General features: G+C 38.8%; 1 protein-coding gene across 1 annotated transcript; it reads left to right on the forward strand.

Annotated features, from left to right (window-relative positions):
- Positions 1-2,944: 2,944 nt before the first annotated feature.
- On the forward strand, positions 2,945-6,066 carry CTLA4 (cytotoxic T-lymphocyte associated protein 4; the record flags this gene model as incomplete). The annotated part of the gene is made up of 4 exons (XM_079538973.1): positions 2,945-3,002; positions 4,212-4,562; positions 5,017-5,126; positions 5,968-6,066. The coding sequence occupies 4 exons, from the start codon at positions 2,945-2,947 to the stop codon at positions 6,064-6,066; spliced, it is 618 nt and encodes a 205-aa protein (XP_079395099.1).
- Between the last annotated feature and the right edge of the window lie 15,341 nt (positions 6,067-21,407).

The following is a 21,407-nucleotide window of genomic DNA, read 5'->3' on the forward strand; positions in this document are numbered from 1 at the left end:
CCTCAGTCCTCTCCATTGTCCTGACTCTTTGCTATGGATACATAGAGAGAGTAAAAAGGTTTCCTTTGACCTGGGACTTAATGTTACCCCCAGGAGCAAAGAGAAGAGTACTACAACATAAGCATGAGCATTAAAAGAAAGATTTATCTTACACTGAGATCTTGGACATGGCAAGTGCAAAGCACATGCTGTTGTACTCAGCCTGAGGAACATCCTTCTTTAAAGACCTTCTGAATCTCAGCATCAAAGGAAGGGCTCCTCTTTGACCCACTTCCTTGCTCTGACCCTAGGCCAGGTGTCAGGTTCCAGTTAAAGTAAAAAGTGGCAGAAAAGGAGTCTGAAAGATGAAGTCAGAGTGGCAAGATATCAGACTGCACAGACAAGAAGAATCGGTAACTGGGTTGGCCAGGTCTTTTGGCTGTAGACCAAAAAACCTATGTGGTGTACAGGGAAGGTGGACTGAGCAAAAGCCCACAGAGTCTTCTTCAGCTGAACAGTAGTTAGAAGAGGAGCAGAGCACAGAGAAAAGGCCTCCCTGACCATTCTTGTGGATCTCATTTTAGGGGGGAACTCATTTGGTTACTAAGACCTTATTTCATGCCACAACTTAGCTCAGTAGGAAAGGAACAGTGAAGAAGTCTTATTTGGAACAAGAACCCTATTTTGCTACATCTTCAATCTGGTATCTGCTCAGTGTTAACTCAAGATCCAAAGCCTGATTAGCCAGAAGAAAGGACACTGTAGGAAGGTAATCTCTATGCATTGGAAGGGGAATAGTCTAGGCTCACCACAGGCTGCCCTGGCCATGGAGAGACAGAAAACTTCAAGAAAATCCACAGGGTGACATACTGTGTCTTACTTAGAAGAGTAGTAATCGTGACAGGATTTTAAGGAGAAGGAAGAGTAAAGAGTAAGCTGTGGTAGATTTGAAAAGACACCCTGAGAATTAAACAGCCTGGAAAACAAAATGGGTAAGAATGGAAAAAGCGTTTGCCAGAGACCAGGCCTAGAGGGCTTCCTCTCTCTCTAGCTATATAGAATTCTGGAATATCCTGGGTTGGAAGGGACCCATAACGATCATCGAGTCCAGCTCCTGGCTCCACATTGATTGAGAACCACCAATCTGGCCATATGTCTGAGAGCATTGTCCACACACTTCTTGAATTCTGGCAAGCTCCGTGCTGTGACCACTACCCTGGGAGCCTGGTTCAGTGCTCAGTCATCCTGTGGTTATGTGGGACAGTAAGCACAGAGTTTTAAAAGGAAATCCTTTCCAAATGTTTAGTGGTTAATTGCACAATCAATTATCTGGAGATTATATTATGAATGATGGGGAGGCTCAAGTGCATCATTTATTTAACTGCATACAAAGCCCAAGCCAAAAAAGCTACATGGGATAGGCAATATGTTTACTACTCTGGATTTGAAAATGTCAGGCACAACCTGATAACTTCATGCCATAAATCTCTCTGATATTCTGATATGTAATATTGCAATAGAATTTAGTTAATACTAAATTTATTAATAAAATGGATTTAAGTGTGTATAAGCAGTAATAAAATACAGGCCTGACTCATTATTTGGGTGCAATTTTTCCATTTTCCCAGAGTCGTATTTTTATTTATTATCAGTTCTGTTTTGAAGGCTGGCTTTTAAATGCTAGACGAAATCAAAGTGGCAATGAATTTGTCATTAAAAAATTGCTGCATCACCTAAATTTGGAAGCAGTCAATTTATTTATATAATTATGTATTTACGTAATTTTTGAGATGAAGTATTTGTCCTGTATCTTTGGTCTGAGCAGGCCACTGTTCAAGAACTAATGCTATCTTTTTTCTAGGTCACAGTCCAGAAGTAGGTCTTTGTTAATGTGCAAATGATGAAGCATCTTCTAGAAGAGCTTCTCAAAGTAGATGGGAAAAAAAAAGAATTATGGTCTTCAGAGTAACTTATTTTTAAGAAATTCTTTAGGCAATGATTCATGGATGTGACAGACCATCACATAAAAAAATACAAGGATTTTCACACTTTTTTTTTTCAGATATGACTTTTAAAAGGCCAATGGGTGAAAACTGTGTCACTGAGATTTGGTACGAGGCAGGTTCTCTAAGAGGAGACAGCAATAATCAAAGCTTCTATAGTGTTTTTCATCTGTTGATCTCAGTGTACTTGGACAGTAAAGTCTCTACGTAGAGAAAGTGTTGTACAGATGTGGAAGTCATTAGTTATAATCCTAGATAGATCATTTTTTTCTTAGAAGAACAGAACAAGTTGGGTTACTATTCAAGTCACATTATTAATATTAAAAGATGAAACTATTGCAGTTGTAATCAGTATTTTGAAGGGGGCAGCACTTTTAAACATCAAAAGCACTAACATTAAGGGAAACAAAGATATTAGGGGTGGAAGGAAGTCCTCCATAAACAGGCTAGCTTGCACTTATTCACTGTGTCACATTAGGCAAAAATAGTTCTTTGTATGTTGTCCTAATAGAAAATAACTGATGACTGCTAGAATTTTAAACGTTATGGTTGTGTAAGGAAGCTGCACTAATGGCCCTGCATTACTCTATTGGATGATTACTTTCCTCCCCCCCGTTCTCAAAGCAGAATGGATGGCAGTTTCAGATTGAATATATATTTTCCATCTGCTGAATAGTTGTTTTTGTTCATGCTGTTTGAGGTTAACTATGCACGTACTAATCAAACCCACTACTTCCTTTCTCGTAAAACCAAAACAAAGCTTCATATTACTTTCAGGTACAGCATCTGGGATCACAGCTATATAAATACACACTGACTCTGTGTGGGTTCAAACATTTCGAAGATTCAGTATCCTGAAAGGCGTTACCTTTATTCCTTCCAGTCCTGAGAGTTCCAGTTTGTCTTAAAGTCTGAAGGCATCAGATATTTTCAGCTCCTACAGCATCTGTCTCGGCGCAGGAATGCTCTCAGCATGGGTCACCGTGAGCTTTCTCTGCGCAGCCACTGCCACTGCCAAAGGTGGGTAGATGAAGGTAGCTGGGGATGTCTACAATTTCTCATTTTGACACCTTTGCAGGATGGGGGCTGGGTACAAGAGGAGATGACGTGGGGTCTCTCCATAGGACAGTCTGGGAAAGAAGTCTAGGGCTCTGAGAGGTGTCTGGAAAACCAAACACAGACTCAAGAGCAAAGACACCTGCAGAGAGGCTGGGCAGGACTCAGAGCAGCTCACGAAGGAAGAAATATTTTGACAAACCAGGCCTTGTGGGTGAAGTTGGCAGCTGACAAGGTGGAGAAAGATGTTTGAATGGATGGAGAGATTTTACTTATCTCCTTCCCATATTCTTGCACTGCAGAATTGAAGAAGGTAAACTCAGCCCAGAAATTGACTGTTTTTATATGAAATTGAATAAATAATACTGAGCACTCGTGGCTCACTAAAGCAAAAATGCATTCCCATTGTGTTGAGGGACAGAATACAGCAGTTGTATAAAACAGCCTGTGGAGACACACATGGTGTACAAATTTCCCCTTAAGATTTGTGAAGATTTTTTGCAGTATGTTCATCAGGCTTTGCTGTGTGTTGCTATACTGTAGCTTAGAACATACATCTTTCTATCCAGTGACTTGGGAATAGCTGGAGTAAAAAGATCAGGAATAAAAAATGGAAACAGAGTTTTTATTCAGTATTACTGTCACCCTAAGGATTCTGTTCTATGTTTCGTACAGGATGTCAATCCGTTAATTTCTAAATGGCAATATGTTTATTTCTACCAGGTAGAAGTTATGGTTTAAATTCCTAACTTTACAAATTTCATCTTTACCATCTGAAGTCTATATATTTGTTTTCTTTTGTACATCTAAAAGTGTGTGTTAAGAAGGAAATTGAAGCTTGCAGGTCATTGCTTCAGTAAGTGGTCAAGTTACTTACTACTTGGGAACAAATAATTGCTGAGATTTCTAATATCACTTATAATAATGAAAGCATGTCAGTATTTTTCAGTATATTAATGCAGTCTTCATGTTAATTGTGGTCTTGAAGGATTTTTTTTGAAAGGATATAGAGGCATTTCTAGGAGTTATCCACACATGACAGGAGGTGGTAGGGCTTCTTTCTTTTAGTACAGGTTTCAAGTTTTTTATATGTTATTAATTTATCAAGTTATTATATGACTGCAGACCATTTCTGGACAGTTAACTTACCATGATGCTCTTTGTTCCCTGCAGTAATGGAAGTGACTCAGCCAGCAATAGTACTGGCCAACAGGCAAGGAGTTGCCAGCTTGGTGTGTAACTACAAGCACATTGGGAATGCAAAGGAAATTCGAGTGACTTTGCTCAAACAGACAGGTGACAAGTTCACTGAAATCTGTGCTTCGACCTACACGATGGAATTTAAAATGTTCAGTGTGGAAGAGGTTATTCAGTGCCATGTTAGCCCGGGCCGAAACAACGTGACCCTTACCCTCACAGGCCTGCAAGCTAATGATACTGGTCTTTATGTCTGCAAGATGGAGCGGATGTACCCTCCACCATACTTCATGAACAAGGGAAACGGGACACAACTCTATGTGATTGGTAAGCCAGGCTGCTTTCCAGTACTGTGATATTCCCAGCTTACAAATGTTGCTGTATGTCTCATAGATCTTCAGAGTGCTGTCTGTAGGAATTGAGGTTGAACACTGATTCAGCCTTTGAGAATCATGCTCTTATTCCTGTAGACACCTAACGCAGATGTATTCATAGACATGCCATGTATTTAGCAATTTATGGACGTTTCACAGCATATGCAATACCATATAGTATAAATGTTGTGTCCTGGAAGTTAGGAATGTTGGTGCAGAAACAGCAAAGAGTGAAGTGTTTGTTCTTCTGCACATAAATTCTATTTTCACTGGAGTTTGAGTGGGCAGGATAATATCCTGGGATAGTAAATTGTAGAGAAAAGAAGTGTGGATGTTAATGATTGACTCCAGGGTCTTCTTTATGATGGTCATATGTGATAAGCGTTGTATAATATGATATGTTTTAGATCCAGAACCTTGTCCAGACACTGCCATATATCTCTGGGTATTAGGAGCTACTGCCTCGGGATTCTTTCTTTACAGCATCATCATCTCAGCCATTGTCGTGGGCAAAGTGGTGAGTCCCATCAACTAATCCCATCCTGCTAATAATGCCCCTTTGTGTGCCAAGAACAAGGAGAAAGAAACAAGAACAAGAGAGAATGTTTGGAACAAACGCACTGGATGCTCTGGCACCATTTTACTAGTGCACTGCAGTACTGATGCAATAATGCAAAAGGAGAACTTGCTGGATTTACTATTTAAACTTGTTTATGGCTCAGTTGTGTTGCCAGAGTAGCAGACAACTTATATCAGTTGAACTGATTCTTGGCTTAGGTTTGGGTGCTTAGAATAGGCTGGAGTCTTGGGTACTTCTGGTATCAAAGGCAACAGTCTTCAGGTCTACCCTGATTTTCACATGGCTGTTTCACACAAAGTCCTAGGATTTGATTTTTACTTTTCTCACTATTTATCTATGTACAAAACAAATGTAAAGAAGCTTCTCCCTGTGGCAGGAAGGAATTGTAACTTATAGTATATTTTAACTTCACAGCTAGAAACATCCGCATAAGACAAAAGCATGAGAAATGTAAATCTGGTTTGCTTATTTCAGTGGGGGTCTGGAGTGTAGAAATAAAACTCACATCAAATCATAAACCAAAATAGTATTCTTGCCCCATATTTTTCAATCACTCTTGTCACTAGAAGCTAAATTTAAAAGTCCAGTGTAAACACTCAGTTTTGAGCCAAGACTGGACTGTAATAAGAGCACCTTCAAAATGCTAGTTGAATGGCAGGACTCTATCTTTTCTTAAATGGACCCTCTAACTTCTGATTCTACCTCAAGTAATCTTAATAGATGTTCTGCAAAGAGAGGTGACCACTCATTTATTTCCCTGTCTTCCCATATCTTACAGATCCAGAGAAGACGACGTCTCACAACTGGGGTCTATGTGAAAATGCCTTCTGAAAAGCTAGAGAAAAAAGTGATTCCATTTCACATCACTGTTAACTGAAACAAGGAGATGGAGAGTCTGTTTCCTAGCGGAAAGGAGAATCTGCTAATTGACTTAAGTCAAAGTAATAAAATGTATTGTCTTATTACAAAGGTGTACCAAAAAGAGAGAAAACATTTGTAACTTCTATAGTTTGGAGGAGAATAAATAGTTTATGCATTAATATTTCAAGGTTAATCCTGTCACATGTAAATGGCTATGTTAGGCCATTGATTTTTTGAGTTGTATTGTACCAATATGTAGTTTATATAAATATACATATATATGTATAGCATTAAGAGATATTGCTGTTGAGTTGAACATCTTATTGTCACATTGTGCCGTGTCTACTGATCAAATGAAATCCAAACACTATTACTGCAGAGGCTTTTGTATCATTGCAAAGTTAATCCTACAGGTCTGAGGGGAAGAGGCAGAAGGGCACATTAATGCACAAAGGAATGTTGTCTTGTTTCCATGCAGTGCTGTTTATTGGTTCGATTTCTTGTATTAGTGCTCTGTGCTTCCACAAAGGCATCACTGTAGGCTGGCACTGATGATACTGCTGCTCTAAAAGCCTGATCTCAGCCTTTTTCTGGCACTGTGTCTCAGCAGTGCAGTACTGGAATTAACACTGATGATATCTGAGGCAGTGCTGACAGCACGGTTGGAGAGAAAGTCTGCCCATCAGCAGACCTCTGGGGCTCTTGCTGGGAGGATATTCCAGCTCTGCTGGAGCCTTGAGTTTTACAAATGCTAAATTAGCATCTATCCAAGAGGCAGAAATATGTTATGTGTTTAACTGAGTCTATTTTCCATGAAAATACAGACACTGTATAATCTTGTTTATTAGTTATGTACCATTCAATAAAAATCTTGAAGCTTTGCCCAAATCAAGTTCATTTCTTATTCACCATTCTCAGAAGCAGCAGGAAGTGGCTACATGTTAGAAAGCAGTGATGACAAGCTGAACCTTTCCCCTCTGACCCTATGTTTTGCCCTTCTGAGGAAGCTTGTGCGCTCATGGCAACACTTAGCTTTCTCAGCTCTCCTCCTCAGATGTCACCATTAAAATCTGCCAAGTCTTCAGTTTGTCTAGTTAGAGCTGACATGCTGTGATTGAGAGATGCTACCAAACACCTATACACTTCCAGCAAAGTTACTTGCTTGCAGAAGGTAACAGTTTCAACTTTGGTAGCATCTCCTGTAGCTGTTAAAACAAAAACCTAGTTCTAGTTTCAAATCCTGTTTTCTTTGCAACTCTTCAATGCTCACTAACTTCTATTTAAAAAAACAAGGAGCTTAAAAACCATTTGAGCATCCTCATATACTACCTACTATTTTAACTCTTTGCTTTCACCTTACAGCCCAAAACATGACAGAATATATGTTTAATAGTCATGAATACATCTTCTTGGCTCCATAATTGCAATCAAATCCTCACAGTCCACTGTACCATATTCTTGCAGTGGCAGAGAACACCAAATCTCATTGCTTCTTCATTTAGCTTTTCCCCTTTTTCCATTTCACCTTGCATGATTTCCCACTGTACAAACACATGTTCACATTCTCAATTTGTCACCAACTCAGATGTCTGAAGGTTCCAACTGCTTTCTTAATGTTCACCTACAATTGCAGAACGTTAAGTAAAAGTAGCATCTGGTGACACGACGTTTTCTAAAGGTGTTTTATTATTATTCCATCATCAGTCTGGTATTTTCCCCCCTATTTTGCACTGATCTGGTGTTTTGGGGATTAAAAATTGCCAAAGATCACACAGGTGACCACACTACAGAATGAACAAATTTCTGCCTATTCACTTGCAGCCTACTAAGAGAAATGAGTTCTGTGACTGGCAAAAATAGATTTGACTCATATCTGCTTGTTGGAGCTGTAAAATTTTCCAGTAAATTTACTTTGGTAAAGCAAGAATAATTATTTAGGGCAATAATTTTTTTCCACTAGAGGAAGTAGTAGCTCAGATATTCCCTGAATTGTGTATTATTCCTAGTCAGGAATTGTTTCTTCTTTTTTCTCTCCTTTGAAAATTCCTATATACTGGAACCAAATGCTTCCTTTTCTTAAGCATAATAAAGCATCTCATGTAAATGATCTTCCAAATCTGTTGCTCCTGCATAAAGGGATACTTTGGGCTCCTATCAACAGTCTCATGACATCTGGCTCCAACTGCCATGGACCTGTGTTACCACGGAATCTGTGTACATTCCAATTCACATTCATTACTGACATGGTAAGTCTACCATGGTTAGGTCTTCTGCAGCCAATGGGACTAATCCTTCTCAGTGCAACAACACTTCTCTAAGATATTCAAACTGTAATGACCAGTGGAGAATTCTAACCTAAAAAAACTATAGGCTGCTAAATTAGTCAAATAGTGAAGATTATGGGACACCTGAGCAGAAACAATTATTTCATATATAACAATAGAAGCATTTTGTGTTTCCTCCCACACTTTGTAACTCCTGGTATGATATTTGTTAAATATTATATTGGAAATGACTTTGTTCAAATCTCTGGCTGTTCTGAAAATTTCTTTATTCTCAGTAGCTTTCAACCACGACTTTTTCCAACATACTTTTATTTTTGCATTGCTGAATTTTCTCTGGCTTTCCTTACCAGTGTAGCATCCTCCTCTGAGCTTCACGATAGTAAGCATGCATTACCATCTTTGTTCTAAGTCAGGTTCTCATTTTGAATATTCTAGCAGAGTAGTAGGTGCACTTCTATAAGCAGATGTAGCATTGAAGACTAAAGTGGAATTTCAGTTCAGATTCTATTGACATATTACTCTCATAATTTATATCTGGTACTACATAGATGAGTGGTGTCTGCAGAGATGTTATTTTTGCCTATCTCCAGATGGTCCATACAGCAGCTAGCTCTGAAGAGTATAGTGCTCAGACCTCAGTGAATTCCTAGTCCTCTGATGCCCTGTGCTGTCCTTTAGGACCTTGAGCCCTGTGCTGTTCCCTAACACTTGGGAGAGCCATGAGCAGAACTCGGAAAAAAAAAAAAAAGACTTATGCAAATCAAATCAGATAATGCAAAACAGCAGTACCAATATGAAGAGTGCATACTCAATCACTGAGTCCCAGGAAATGCAATAGCATAGAAATACTAACTCTGGGAAGAATATGAAAAGCAAAGGCTAAAGGATTTGGTCTCAGAAGAATTCACAGCTCATTAGAACAGTGATTTTAAAAACATAACCAAATATCTTACCTGGACAGACAAATGATGAGACCACATTTCTTGGCGAGGTTAAGGAAGAGTCTGTTTTGGTGTCCACTTTACCCAGACAGGAGAAAGATCAACCTGTTTGAGAAACACAAACAGTGAGTTTTTGGCTGCATCTGAGTAGGCATTCACATGTATACTTGTCTGCATCAAAGAAAATGGCATATGTACACACACTGATATCCTACTTTCATTTTCATCTGATTTTTAAATGAGCAATTTTTCTCCCTGCCATTTTCAATCACAAGAGTCCTAGTTGATGCATTAAATGTGTGAGAACAGCTTCCCACTTGGCTATTCTATGAGTTGGCAATGAGTCGTCTATCACTTTAGCATTAGAGATTTTCCTGTGAAATATTCAGATTTTCCACTCTGTGGATAAGTATGTGAATCTGAAGTTATTACTTTGTTAGCCCTTGAAATCTATAGGGAAAACTCAATTATCCTATTTTCCACAGATCTTTAATAAAAATCAAGGATTCTCGGACCCTCTAGCTCAGGCTAGACCTGTTCCTGTCCTTAAATTCTTTGCTGAGGATACACCTGGGCCTAATTCCTGTTTGTTTTTTCAATAACAAACACTTCAATTGGCCAAGTAACTCCTAGCTAGCTTATTGCAATTCACGTCTGAATACTAACTTTTAACTTTGCAGCCCTAAGAAGTATGAGTATCTGTGGGGGGGGGGGGGCTGTGGCACAATTTGGAGGCAACGCTCATTGAATACTGGTTTCTTCCTTTTACTAGAGAAAAGCTATTAGTGAGGAGAGAGCCCCGGAAAAATGAAAAAAAAAAAAAGCACCAATCTTCCCCACGATGGGAATAATTTGAACCATGACTAAAGAGCCCTGCTTCTAAAGGGAGAGACATAAATAGGAATCATCAGATGTAGCCAAAAGTTATGTCATGAAATCCAAACCAAAGAAGGCTGGTGTACAGCAGATGGTTTTATGCATTACTAAAAACAATTAATTCTTGACATTTGTAAACTGCATGCTTGCTTGAACTCATAAATGGTATTTTGAGCCAGTTTCTCTCACAGCTATGCTGTGGGGCCTCTACATTCCTTGGGAATAGAATGCGATTTTGAGTGCAGGCTTACGAATGGGGAGGAAAAAGAGGGGTGGGAGGAAGAGGTTAAATTCAGAAAAATGTTGAGCTGTAGAGAAAGATGGAAGAATCACAAATACATAGCACCATACTCTGATGATTCTGCAGATTCCTGAGCACAGTCCAGTGACTTATCATTTTGTTTGAATGTTCAGTGTAATAAAAGAACAGTCTTTGTTAAGGGTAGTTTTATATTGCATATCAAAGAAGAATGTTGAGGAACTGTGGCATGTTTGAAGATATTTTACTGATAGAAGATCTTAGTAAGTCAGGGTAGAATGGTTGTTAAAAATTGCCCCTGAAATTAGTTTAATAGTTTGTGTTGACTGCTACAGAGACAGTTTGCAAGAGTTCAGGTAGATGACAAAACTTCATTTGGAATCATGAACTATTTTTGTTGATATGATCATATTTCCATGATGTATAAGTTATTAGCTACTAAAAATGTCACAATTCTTTTCTTTCATTCTTTCTTAATTAACTTTTAAAATTGAGATGTCTCACAGTTTCCAAAGTCAGCTGTCTTAATCACAGTTGTGGTTTTATTTTAATTAACAGTTTTTAGAGATTGTAAAGTTACAGGTGAATAAAAATTGCTGTTTCTTCACTGACTTTTTTTCTCTTTTATTCTTTTCTGACTTTTGCTTTGAAAAAGTACTTCTTTAACATATTCAGTTTGATCTTCTTCATTTTCTGCTCTGGGGTGGGATTTCTCTGCACAACAACAATTCAGTCCTGCTCAAACATCCACATGATTCAGACGAAGTACAAAATTGTTCAGGTTACTTTTGCTCACTGGAGCAGAAGCAGGCAAGCTTCTTATAGCACAGACAAGACTGAAACCTTTTTCAAGGTAAGTGTTCTACAAATTGAAATAAATGTGTGATTGTGGTCAATAATTTTGATTCAAGAACATGAATGAATTCCGTTCTAGTACAATATTTATTGCAATTTGCTTGCAAACATGCTACATAGTACTTCTTTATTCACCAATATAATTGATAATAAGAAAGCATATCTTACTTATTAGTAAGTAAGCAGTCTGGCAATTAATGAAATATTGACAACTGTTCAAAATGAAAACAAATGTATTGAGAGCTGTTTATTTTCGTCACGAACTCTTTACAAGTAGAGCAGCCATTAGAGTCATCTTTGGTATCGCTGACCGTAACAAGGCAGCTGCAATTGAAGAAAGTTATCCTGGCACACCCATCCTGAGTGAAAATCATGGCAGAAACCAGAAGCCACATATCAGGATCCAGACAGTCATCAACTTCACTGGAAAAAGAATATACTGAGATATTTTTCTTTCATCACTGAACTGCTTCTGGATTAGTTTGTGGTGTTCTTTCAACAGCAAGCAAGACCTTGCTTTTAAGGCAAACTGAATTTCTCCTAAAATTACATGATTCCAATAGACAGGAACCTGTAATAGACCTCCTGTAATAAGATATGCGTAAAAATGGAGACAGCTTGAATTACTGGGTAACACCTGGTTGGACCATACAGTGCCATGGGAGGTGTTCATCACTGTTCAGCTCTGCCTTGTGATGCAGCAGCTTGTGTTGAAAGCTGGACAAAAGCAACTGAATGCTTTGTTCTTTCTAGCCACGGCCAGCACCTCGGATGTGGCTTTTCTGTGAGAAATAAACATTAATTTCTGGGCTGAGAACTCTGACAGAAAGGATCATCATTTGCATGAAATATGTAGGTGGAATTGCTGTTTTTACATAGATGCATAAATAAAAATAGCAAATACTGCATGCTTCTTTCAACCTACTGTCTGAGCGGTCAGAGCACGAAGACTCCAACAGCTCGAAACACTCAGACAATAAATGAATCCTGCTTTATGTGAAATGGGTTGCTCTTAACTTACTACACCATAAGCAGGTCCCAGTTCTTCTTTTAGAAATTCTCCTTGGGAAGTGTGGGTTACTTGAAGCAGTAATGAAAGGGGCCAGCATAAGGATGGCTTGCTTTTGCTGTTTCCTTCCGCAGTGTGATTGGATTGGCATGTACTAACTTCCACAGTACTCAGCAATGGGCGCTTGCGTCATCAGAAACTGTAAGAAATATCTCAACCTCCTTCTCTGCTGTGAAAATTCTCATTGAAAGTTAGTCTCTGCTGGCCTTCAGCCACACTACAGAGACCTACCTCAATGCACACGCGTCTGAGGGAAACTGAGGTGTTTGAAATTCTGTAGAAATTCAGATAAGGCTTCTTTTATTCTTCTATGTTTTTAGAGTCTGTACTCTTAGCTACTAGACAGAGTGTCTAGTTGCTGCTATTGACATCTTTTTACTTCATTTGAACCAGAGCAAATATAACAACTGGTGATTCCTTTACCTGTTCTGGAAACAATGCTAGGGGGTACTATGGAAACACAAAACCTGCTCTAATTTATTTGTGTCATGCAGATTAAAAACTTTGATGCCATTAACTTGTTGAAAATGAGAGAAATAATTTGGGGGAGAGGGGGGAAAGAAAGACCTAAAAATAACCTGCACCTGAAACTGTTATAAATTGTGGTATGTTAGCAGCACTTGATCAAGATCAGAAAGCAAAACAGTTCATTTCTCTGTAACTTATCAAATCCTTCTGGTAAATGACACTCTGGAAACATTCAATCGCTTCATAACTGGCTGACTTCATGTTTTATATGCAGGAAAGATGGCTAGAACAGCAGTAATCAGCAGAATACATTGGTTTCATAGTTGAGCTTTGGTGAGGTGCTACATTGTGTGGGTAGCATTTATAAGAGCTCTCTCATTTTTAATTCTGCAGCAAAGATGACTGTCTGCTTCACAAATTAATAATATTTTCCTTTCTCTTATAATACAAAACTAATTCATTATATTGTATGTTATTTTATGACTATTCTTTCTGATCTGCTCTTTATAGTACTCTCTCACTAAAATGGAATATCTTTTAAGTTCTACTCTCTACTCATCTCTCTTCAATAAAGTGATGTAATTATACCAATAGGTTCCAAACTCCTGTTACTCCCTCTCATATGTGAACAACAGACACACGTCCTGTGTAAAAATTCTTCAGCTCAACATCATCGTTTATACTGCATTTTTCAGATGATCTGCCGTTGTTTCTCATGTTCTTACTTTATATTTTATAATTAAGAAAGACCAAGTTTCCATATCAGTTTGGTTAAATATAGTGATTGCTCAGCTACCCCTGATCACGCGGTACTGGTTGTTCTGTCACGGGGGTAGATAAAGTTGCTTCACTCTCAGGTTTCAGATGCCTCAGAGTGAAATGTACTTTAAACATCTGCTTTCCAGTTCTTGGAACTCAAAGAGTCACAATCCTATGTGTAGACACGTATTTCCTCTCTCCTCTTTCATTTATCAATACTGGAAGCTCCATGGGACCAGACTGCTAGTAAATATATGAAATAGTTAGGAGGACAAATGAGGGGACACAGGATATATCTTATTCAGTAGCATGATGGCATGCAGGGGAGGGTAACAACCTGCGTGGCACCTGAATGGAAGCCAGGCTGCAAGAGGATGCCTGCATGGCATGATCCTCATCTCTAAATGCAGTGCCTTCATAAATGGTTCTCCCCAAAGAAAGCCTTTTTGTCTTTTAAGTCAGTTTATCCATGATGAATGGATGCTTTCGGTGTTGTTTTCTGACACGCAGAACAGGAAACACTCAGCACCCAGGTCTGCTGTAGTCAGATGAAGTATCTGAACTGAATACTTTTATCCTTTGATAAAATAATGAAATATGTTGATATTTCAAAATGATATACATAGACTTCTTTGAAACAATGTTTTCCTTAAAAGTTGCTTTAACCATGTTGAATTGATAAAAATTAGAAAAAAAACACAACTTGTTTGCAAGGCATGCAACTATTTTTTCTCTCAACTTTCTATTTTGCCAAAATTTTGCAGTGAAATTTAGAACTAGTCTCACAAAATCTAGTTTTTGCAAAACAACAGAAATTATGTAAGTGAGAAATCCTAAATGAAGAAGTAATAAGCTTTTAATATCACAAAATTCAGATGAGGGCACATGTAACATGTTGTGTTAATCCTCCCTTCCTACCTTATAATAAAACTGGAAACATTTTCTGTTTATTACAATATTTTAATGAGTAACAAAGTTGCAATGATTTTTCAATATTAACCAACTATCTTTTTTTCCTTTTTACACTACTAGATAGATGCCTCCATATGAGACTCCAAGTTCAATTCATTATTAGCATGAATATAACTTTTGAATACTTCCAATTGAACCCAGCTGGATCTTTCCAACTCCAATTTAAATTAGTTCTTTCTTTACTCTATGAATGTAATTTCCCTGGAGGCCAGTATGTGAATTACAAACATTGACACTTGTAGCTAACTACTCAGGCTAGGTCTAAAAGCTTGTTCATGTGGCTCATTAATAAATTGTGAAATCTTACCCATCTTACAGCAGTAGCATCTGTGTAAGGTAAAGTTTTGCAAAAGGTTTAATGTTCTGGAAAACTGTTATTGCAACAGAGCTGGAAGAGGAGAAGATGAAAATAACTTGTTGCATGTAGAGGAGATAGTATGGGAAGGTACAATTAGAATTTAAATCTATTGAACATACACAGCGAAATATATCAATATGGAAATAACATATGAAATACATACATTTATATATTAAGCATGCCCAAAGGCTTCCCAAGCTAGCTAAGCCAACATTTCATTAAAAAAGTGAAAAAAAAGGTCACTTATTCATAGTCTTGCATCTCTTCTGAAATAAAACACAAATTGGCTTAAAAAAAAAACGTTGCCAGTTTCTGTCTAGTTACTAGAAAATAGTCTCATGTTTTGCTGAAATGCTGTTTTCAGATCTTTCAACATGAAACTGATGTTCTGATGATACGTGATCACGAGAGATACCACGGCAATTTCAAATCTGTAAAATGTTTAAAGAGAATATTCCAACAGAATCTCAAATCCAGTCATCTTACAAGTCATACGGAGTACATTTCAGTTCCTGACATAATTTGTCAGGACACTTGGGTTTGCATGAGCAAATGGCTGCCACTTTCCAGTGGTGAGTTGGTCCTATTAGTCATCAGAAACTTCATAGAGAGAATAATTATTTATTTAAAAAGCGCGCGCACGCGTGTGTGTGTGTGTGTAGATGTATGAAGCAGCTAAGCTAGTTTTGACAAAAATTTCCTGAAGTCAAAATTAGAATTTCTGCACAGTGCCAGAGACAGGAACATGAAGAGCCACTAGCCTCAGGATTGTGGTAGTCAGCTGGGAAGAGAGACACGCAGACTGCTGCTTCCTTGCCTGATCTCACATCAAAGGGAAGAAGCACGCTCAGAACACTGACTATCATAGGAGGGTGCTCACCCTCTCTGTACTTTCAGTAGAAAATTTTCAAGGCTGGTATGCTTTCCTGATTTTTACTGCAAAACTATTGGTAGCTGCAATTTTCTTTGATACAGAATGAGAAATTCTTAGTGGCATGATAGGTATAATAGTAAACACCATGGTAATTTATTTGTTGTATTAAAGCTTTCTAAGTTTTCTTAAGAGAGTATGTTGTTAACGCTGCCCTGTTACAGCATGGATCAGCAGCAGATGTAGTGGTCAGTACTATGAATCTATGTCTTGCAGAAGAACTAAGAATTGCTCTTTTCAATGATTTTGAGACACTTAAAAGTTCTTCACACAGCAGAAACTGGTTAAAAATGGTTTAGTGGTGGTGTCCCTGCCTATAGCAGGGATGCTGGAAATAGATGATCGTAAAGGTCCTTTCCAATCCAAGTCATTCTATTACCTTATGAAAACTCTTAATCATTATTCACTCTAATGCAAGAAAGGTCCCTGATCTGAAAACTCATACGTATTGTATTGCCAATTTCTGTGCTGCTAGCTACAAAGGTTTGAATGTTATCTGTGCTAGTAATACTCTATTTACTTGTTCTTTCATCCTTTCAGGTCACACACACATGTTGAAGTCATGTGTATTATTTTGCAGTTTGTAGGTATTTAAGCATGAGATGCTGTAGATCATCTTTTTGAAATTTGTTCATCCCACAGATGCAAAATAAATCAGCCCATGTTAACACACTTGATATGAGAACAACAAAAGTTGTTTAGTTTTGTTGTTAAGCAGTATCTCTTGAATATATTTTATATGTGATAATACTATTTGCAGTAATCAAGAAGCATACAATACAAATGAGTACTAATAAAATAGTATTTGCTTTACAGTATCTCTAGGTCTGACTCAAGACCAGACAGATCAGGCAGAAGCAAAGGTAGATCAACACTGCGGCAGTAAAATAGGTGGTGATTTCCACCTCTGGATTCCTAGGTGGTGAAGCAGAAAGTCTTTCCCCTTTGTTGTTTCTGTTGGAAGGGGTGAGTGAGGATGAAACCTAAAACTTATACAGACACATCATAGAGAATTATGTGCACAGCAGTACAGATGTCTGGAACCAAGGAATGGAGAATCATGGGGTTGAGGTGGGAAGGCACTCCTGGGGTTTGCCAAGTCCAAACCCACCTGTGCAAAGCAGGGTCAGTTGGAACATGTTACTCAGGGCAGTGTCTGGCTGGGTTTTGAGTACCTTGAGGGATGAACACCTTCTCAGGGCAGCCTATGCCAGTGTTTGACCACCCACAGAAAAATGTTTTCTTACATTCAGGCGGAATTGTTTGTGCTATTTCTTGTCCTGTTGTCTCTGAGCACTGAGAAGAGCCTGGCTCTGTCCTCTTTACCCATGTGTCTCCTCTACCCCAATATGGATAACCACGAATAGGACACCTCTTGAATTTTTCCCTTCTTAAAGATAAACATTCCTGGTCTCTGTGAAATCAAGAGTAGCCCTTGCCATATACACAAAACAACAAATGAATATAATGGACCACACGTTGAATTTCCACTTCAACATCTGCTCTAAACGCTGCAGTTCCACTGGTACATTCTTTCCTCACTGGAACATCTATGAATCAAATGTATTTGCATTTGTACTCTTGCTCCCCAGGTTTATATTAGGGAATTCATGATAATACTGGAATAACACAAATGCAGATTGCTTTCCTCTTGACAATTGCACCTGAAAGTGTTTATACATGTGTATTTGCAGATGTCTGAGTGTGTTGTATGTAACGCAAACGACATCTTGGCTATATAATTAACCAGTTAGACTGTTACTAGATGATACTTTTTACTTACTTTAAGCAGATTGCCTGCAGGCTGCTCACAGAGCTCTGTGATCGTTTTTTGTAAGGTTGATTGCTTCCTCTTTCTGTACAGAATACTTCCAATTGCTCCTACCACCGGCTGTGTTGCAGGAGACGTTGTGTTACACAGGTGAGCTGCCTGGCCTAGAAGGCAAATGGCAGATCAGCTGAGAGCCTGGAGCTGTTGAGCTACACGATGACCCAAAAGTAGCACTTTTTCCCTACAAAGCAATAAACCCACCTGGAAGGCATTGCAATGCCATGACCTTCAAACAAGGTGGAGAACACTGCGCATTTTACAATTTGATTTTATTTATCAAACCAAATTGCAATTTGCTATCACAGGCAGCAACAATGAGAACATAAGAACATAACTGAGCCCACAGCAAGTCAGACAAATGATGTTCTCTTTCTACTATCCAATTTGGAACAGTTACCAAGAGCTGATACCCGTGAAGAGTATAACAGCGTGGAAAGTTTGCTATGAAATGTCCCCAGTATACCTTTTCAGCTTTCCTTTACCAACAGCTCAGGAACTTCACAAGGTGATTTCTGAGTATTTAAAAAACTTGAGTGATTTCTCTTCCATGGATTTACACTGTCACTTTTTGAATTCCTGAGGAACCGTGAACCCAAGTAAACAAAAATGATCAGCTGTTCTAGGTGTTCTGATCCTGTTCTGATCTGTTCATCATATTACAGAAGAAATGGAAAAACTTGAAAAAAAATACAAATGGCCCTGAGAATGGCAGAAAATATCTGAGGTAGTTTTCAAAGCTTGGAAACAATGAAATGTTTCTTTTTTTAGATGAAAAACTTTAATGTTTCCATATCAGCTAGAATTATTTGTAACTGTATCATATAGAGCTAACTTTAAAAATCACCACTTGCTCCTCAGCAAACCACTAACACTAATCATCCAACTATGAAAACATGACTAGAAGGAAAGATGCAAATGGACAAATTAATTTTTTCCCCTTTGGTTCCTTTCTTTCTTAAAGAAAAAAGGCACCAAAACCAGTCCATCACGCAGGTATTACAGAGCCCTCGCTGATGTCACTAGAAATCATAGCGTAACCACAGCAACCCAATGAGAAATAAAGTGGCGTGACTAGCTTAGATTTTTGTTGTTGTTACTGCTTTGTTCTTACTAAGCTCAGAAGAAAGGAAAAAATGGCTTACTTCCTGAATCAATATATGATGCCTAAACCAATACAGTGTGCCTAAATCAATTATATAATTAATTAAGGACTTGGTAACTAAAGAATCCCGTGTTTTGTGGATTGCATTTACAAACAATCCAATGCATTTGCACACTTCTCATCATACTATGAACGCCAACTAAACAAGCAACGGTCATGCATTCCTTGGGCACAACAGGCACCCCTCAGCCTCAGATGGAAATTAACCTTAAAAAAGACCTGAGACCACAAATAAACATACAAACACACCCAAGAGCACCTTTGAACAGGTATGCAGCAGTGTCTAAAGGGATACTGTTGTTAAAGATGGGATAGTTCAGCTAATAAAAACATCAGTAGCAATAGTTATCTCTGTAGCACGTACTGAATACCGCTTTATCACTAATGCCTTTCCAGTAGCCCAGCATTGCCTTTGCTGGTGTAATACAGCAGACTGTATAAGCAGAATTACAGAGACTGACCAAGGTAAGCAGTTGATTTTGAAGTCAAGGGAGAAAGGATTTATGCACTTGAGTTTTCAGTAGTCACCTGAAGCTACGGAAGAGCAGCAGATCCATAAACAGATTGATGGAGAAAAAAAAAAAGGAAATTTGCAATCATATTTTCCAGGGCTAGCTGAATATGTAGCTCCATTTTTGGTCTGGTGGCAAACCGAAGGCAACTCCCAGCCAGAAGGGTATTCCTGGGAAATTATTAAGTTTAGCCTTGGGAAAAGTGCTATGATTAGATTAAGGATTAGATACTAAAATAACAGCAACATGGACACTTCTATTTCCCCAGCTTCGTTATGCTGCAGCAGGCTCCAGCTGATGCTTGATGTCTCCTCTGCATACGGATGTGCTGTGCTGTGGCTCAGTCAGAGCCGCTTGAGGCTACAGACCCCAAACAGAGGAAACACTTTGGCTAGGACAACAAAAGCACCCCTGAGCAAACTTTCACTTTTAACTACCAGTAACCACATAGCTGAGATTAGAGACCAAGAGTAAAGAGCCTCTTCTTTAAGGTTTGCTAGCAGTCTATCACAGGCAAGCAGGGAGCTGCACGTTTCTATATGATGTGTCCAAGTCTCCCTGGGCCAACTCAGTACTAGCTGTGAACAGTTAAGGCTGAGCAGAACTCAATAAGGATTTATCCTGAGAATAAGAGAGCTCTCAAATCTACCCTGAAGTGTATAAAGTGTGCACTAAAGCCACAGAATGACAGCTGGTCAAGATAGGAGCTGAGCAGCTGCAGAGCTAGCTGAATTTGCTATGGATGCTCTGTCTTGGCCCTACCGACTTTTGTAATTGCATTCCCTGCAACTTATTCCGCTTGTTCTCTTAGGAAGTCCCTGAGAATCAAACTGATGCGGACATGGTGATGTGTGAATATGGAGCACCATTCAAATAAGGAAGAATTCTATTGTTCTGGAGTTTTAGAAACGAAGAAACTGTACAAATCATAATACTTGTTTCTCAGGGGCAGTCAGAGGCACGTGATGGCTGGGAGCTTCAGTTATGAAGTCTGGAATCTTTACACGGAATCACAGAATCATTAACGTTGGAAAAAAAATACAGTCAGATCATCTAGTCCAATCGTCAGCCCATCTCCATCATGCCCAATAACCACATCCCCCAATGCCACAGCTACACAATGTGGTACTCGAGTCATGACTGCTCCACTGGGATGTGAGCTGGTGCCCTTGGCCATCATACTTCAACAACGGAAGAGCCGACCAAACGAAGGTAATATCTACATTGATGAGGATAAGAACTTAATTACTCACTGGATCTCACTGCCCCGAGATTTTCTGAGACCAACTACTAGGATATATTTGAGGAACATTAGCCACTGAATATAAAATATCAAGGGAGGAGGTATACTCAAGTACCACTGTCTCAATGTTCATATTCCTTCACTGCTCGACAAATCCCGCAGTTGGTCCCACTGCCTTTCAGCAGGTGGAGGAGGCGCATGACAAGAGGCCAATTCATGAGAATATTCTCCGATGGCCTGTAATGTCATCAGGGTGAGTAAGTGATGTTTTAGAGTAGTCACTTCAATAGTTATGCTCTCTAGAAACATAGATATCTGATATCTGGTTGTTTTGTTCAGTGTCACTCTAATTTTTACTCCAAATCCTTTTTCTTGTGGTGACAGAAACAAAGCTGGGTGCAAAAGGGGCACCTAGACCCTTTCCTTACAGTGAACTCTGAAGGAACACAAAAGTCTCTTAACCAGACAAAAAGCTATGTTTCACTGGATTAGAGGCAATCTGGGACAGATAAAAAGAACATCAAAAGAGTTTAGGCAGCTCAGCACCTGCAGTGCCCTCGTGCTGCGGGCTCTGGGTCTGCCATGCACACAGGATGATGCCTTTGATCCCTGGAATCTCTATGGGACTGCACAGAACTGTTTCTGGTCAGGATCCAGAATCACGGTCACTGTAACAGAATTCATTTTGTTATCAATTTCTTTTGCACCCCCCCAACTTTATAGCAATGCCAGGATAAGGGGTTAGCATGATTTTCTTTCTTGTTGTCTTGAGGATACTATTAAATTTGTGTTTTTCTGTGAGAATTCTGTTCTCTTTTTCAGTTCAACAAGTGCCA

This window comes from Tetrao urogallus (genome assembly GCF_951394365.1).
Source record: "Tetrao urogallus genome assembly, chromosome: 8".
NCBI classification, from domain to species: Eukaryota; Metazoa; Chordata; class Aves; order Galliformes; family Phasianidae; genus Tetrao; species Tetrao urogallus.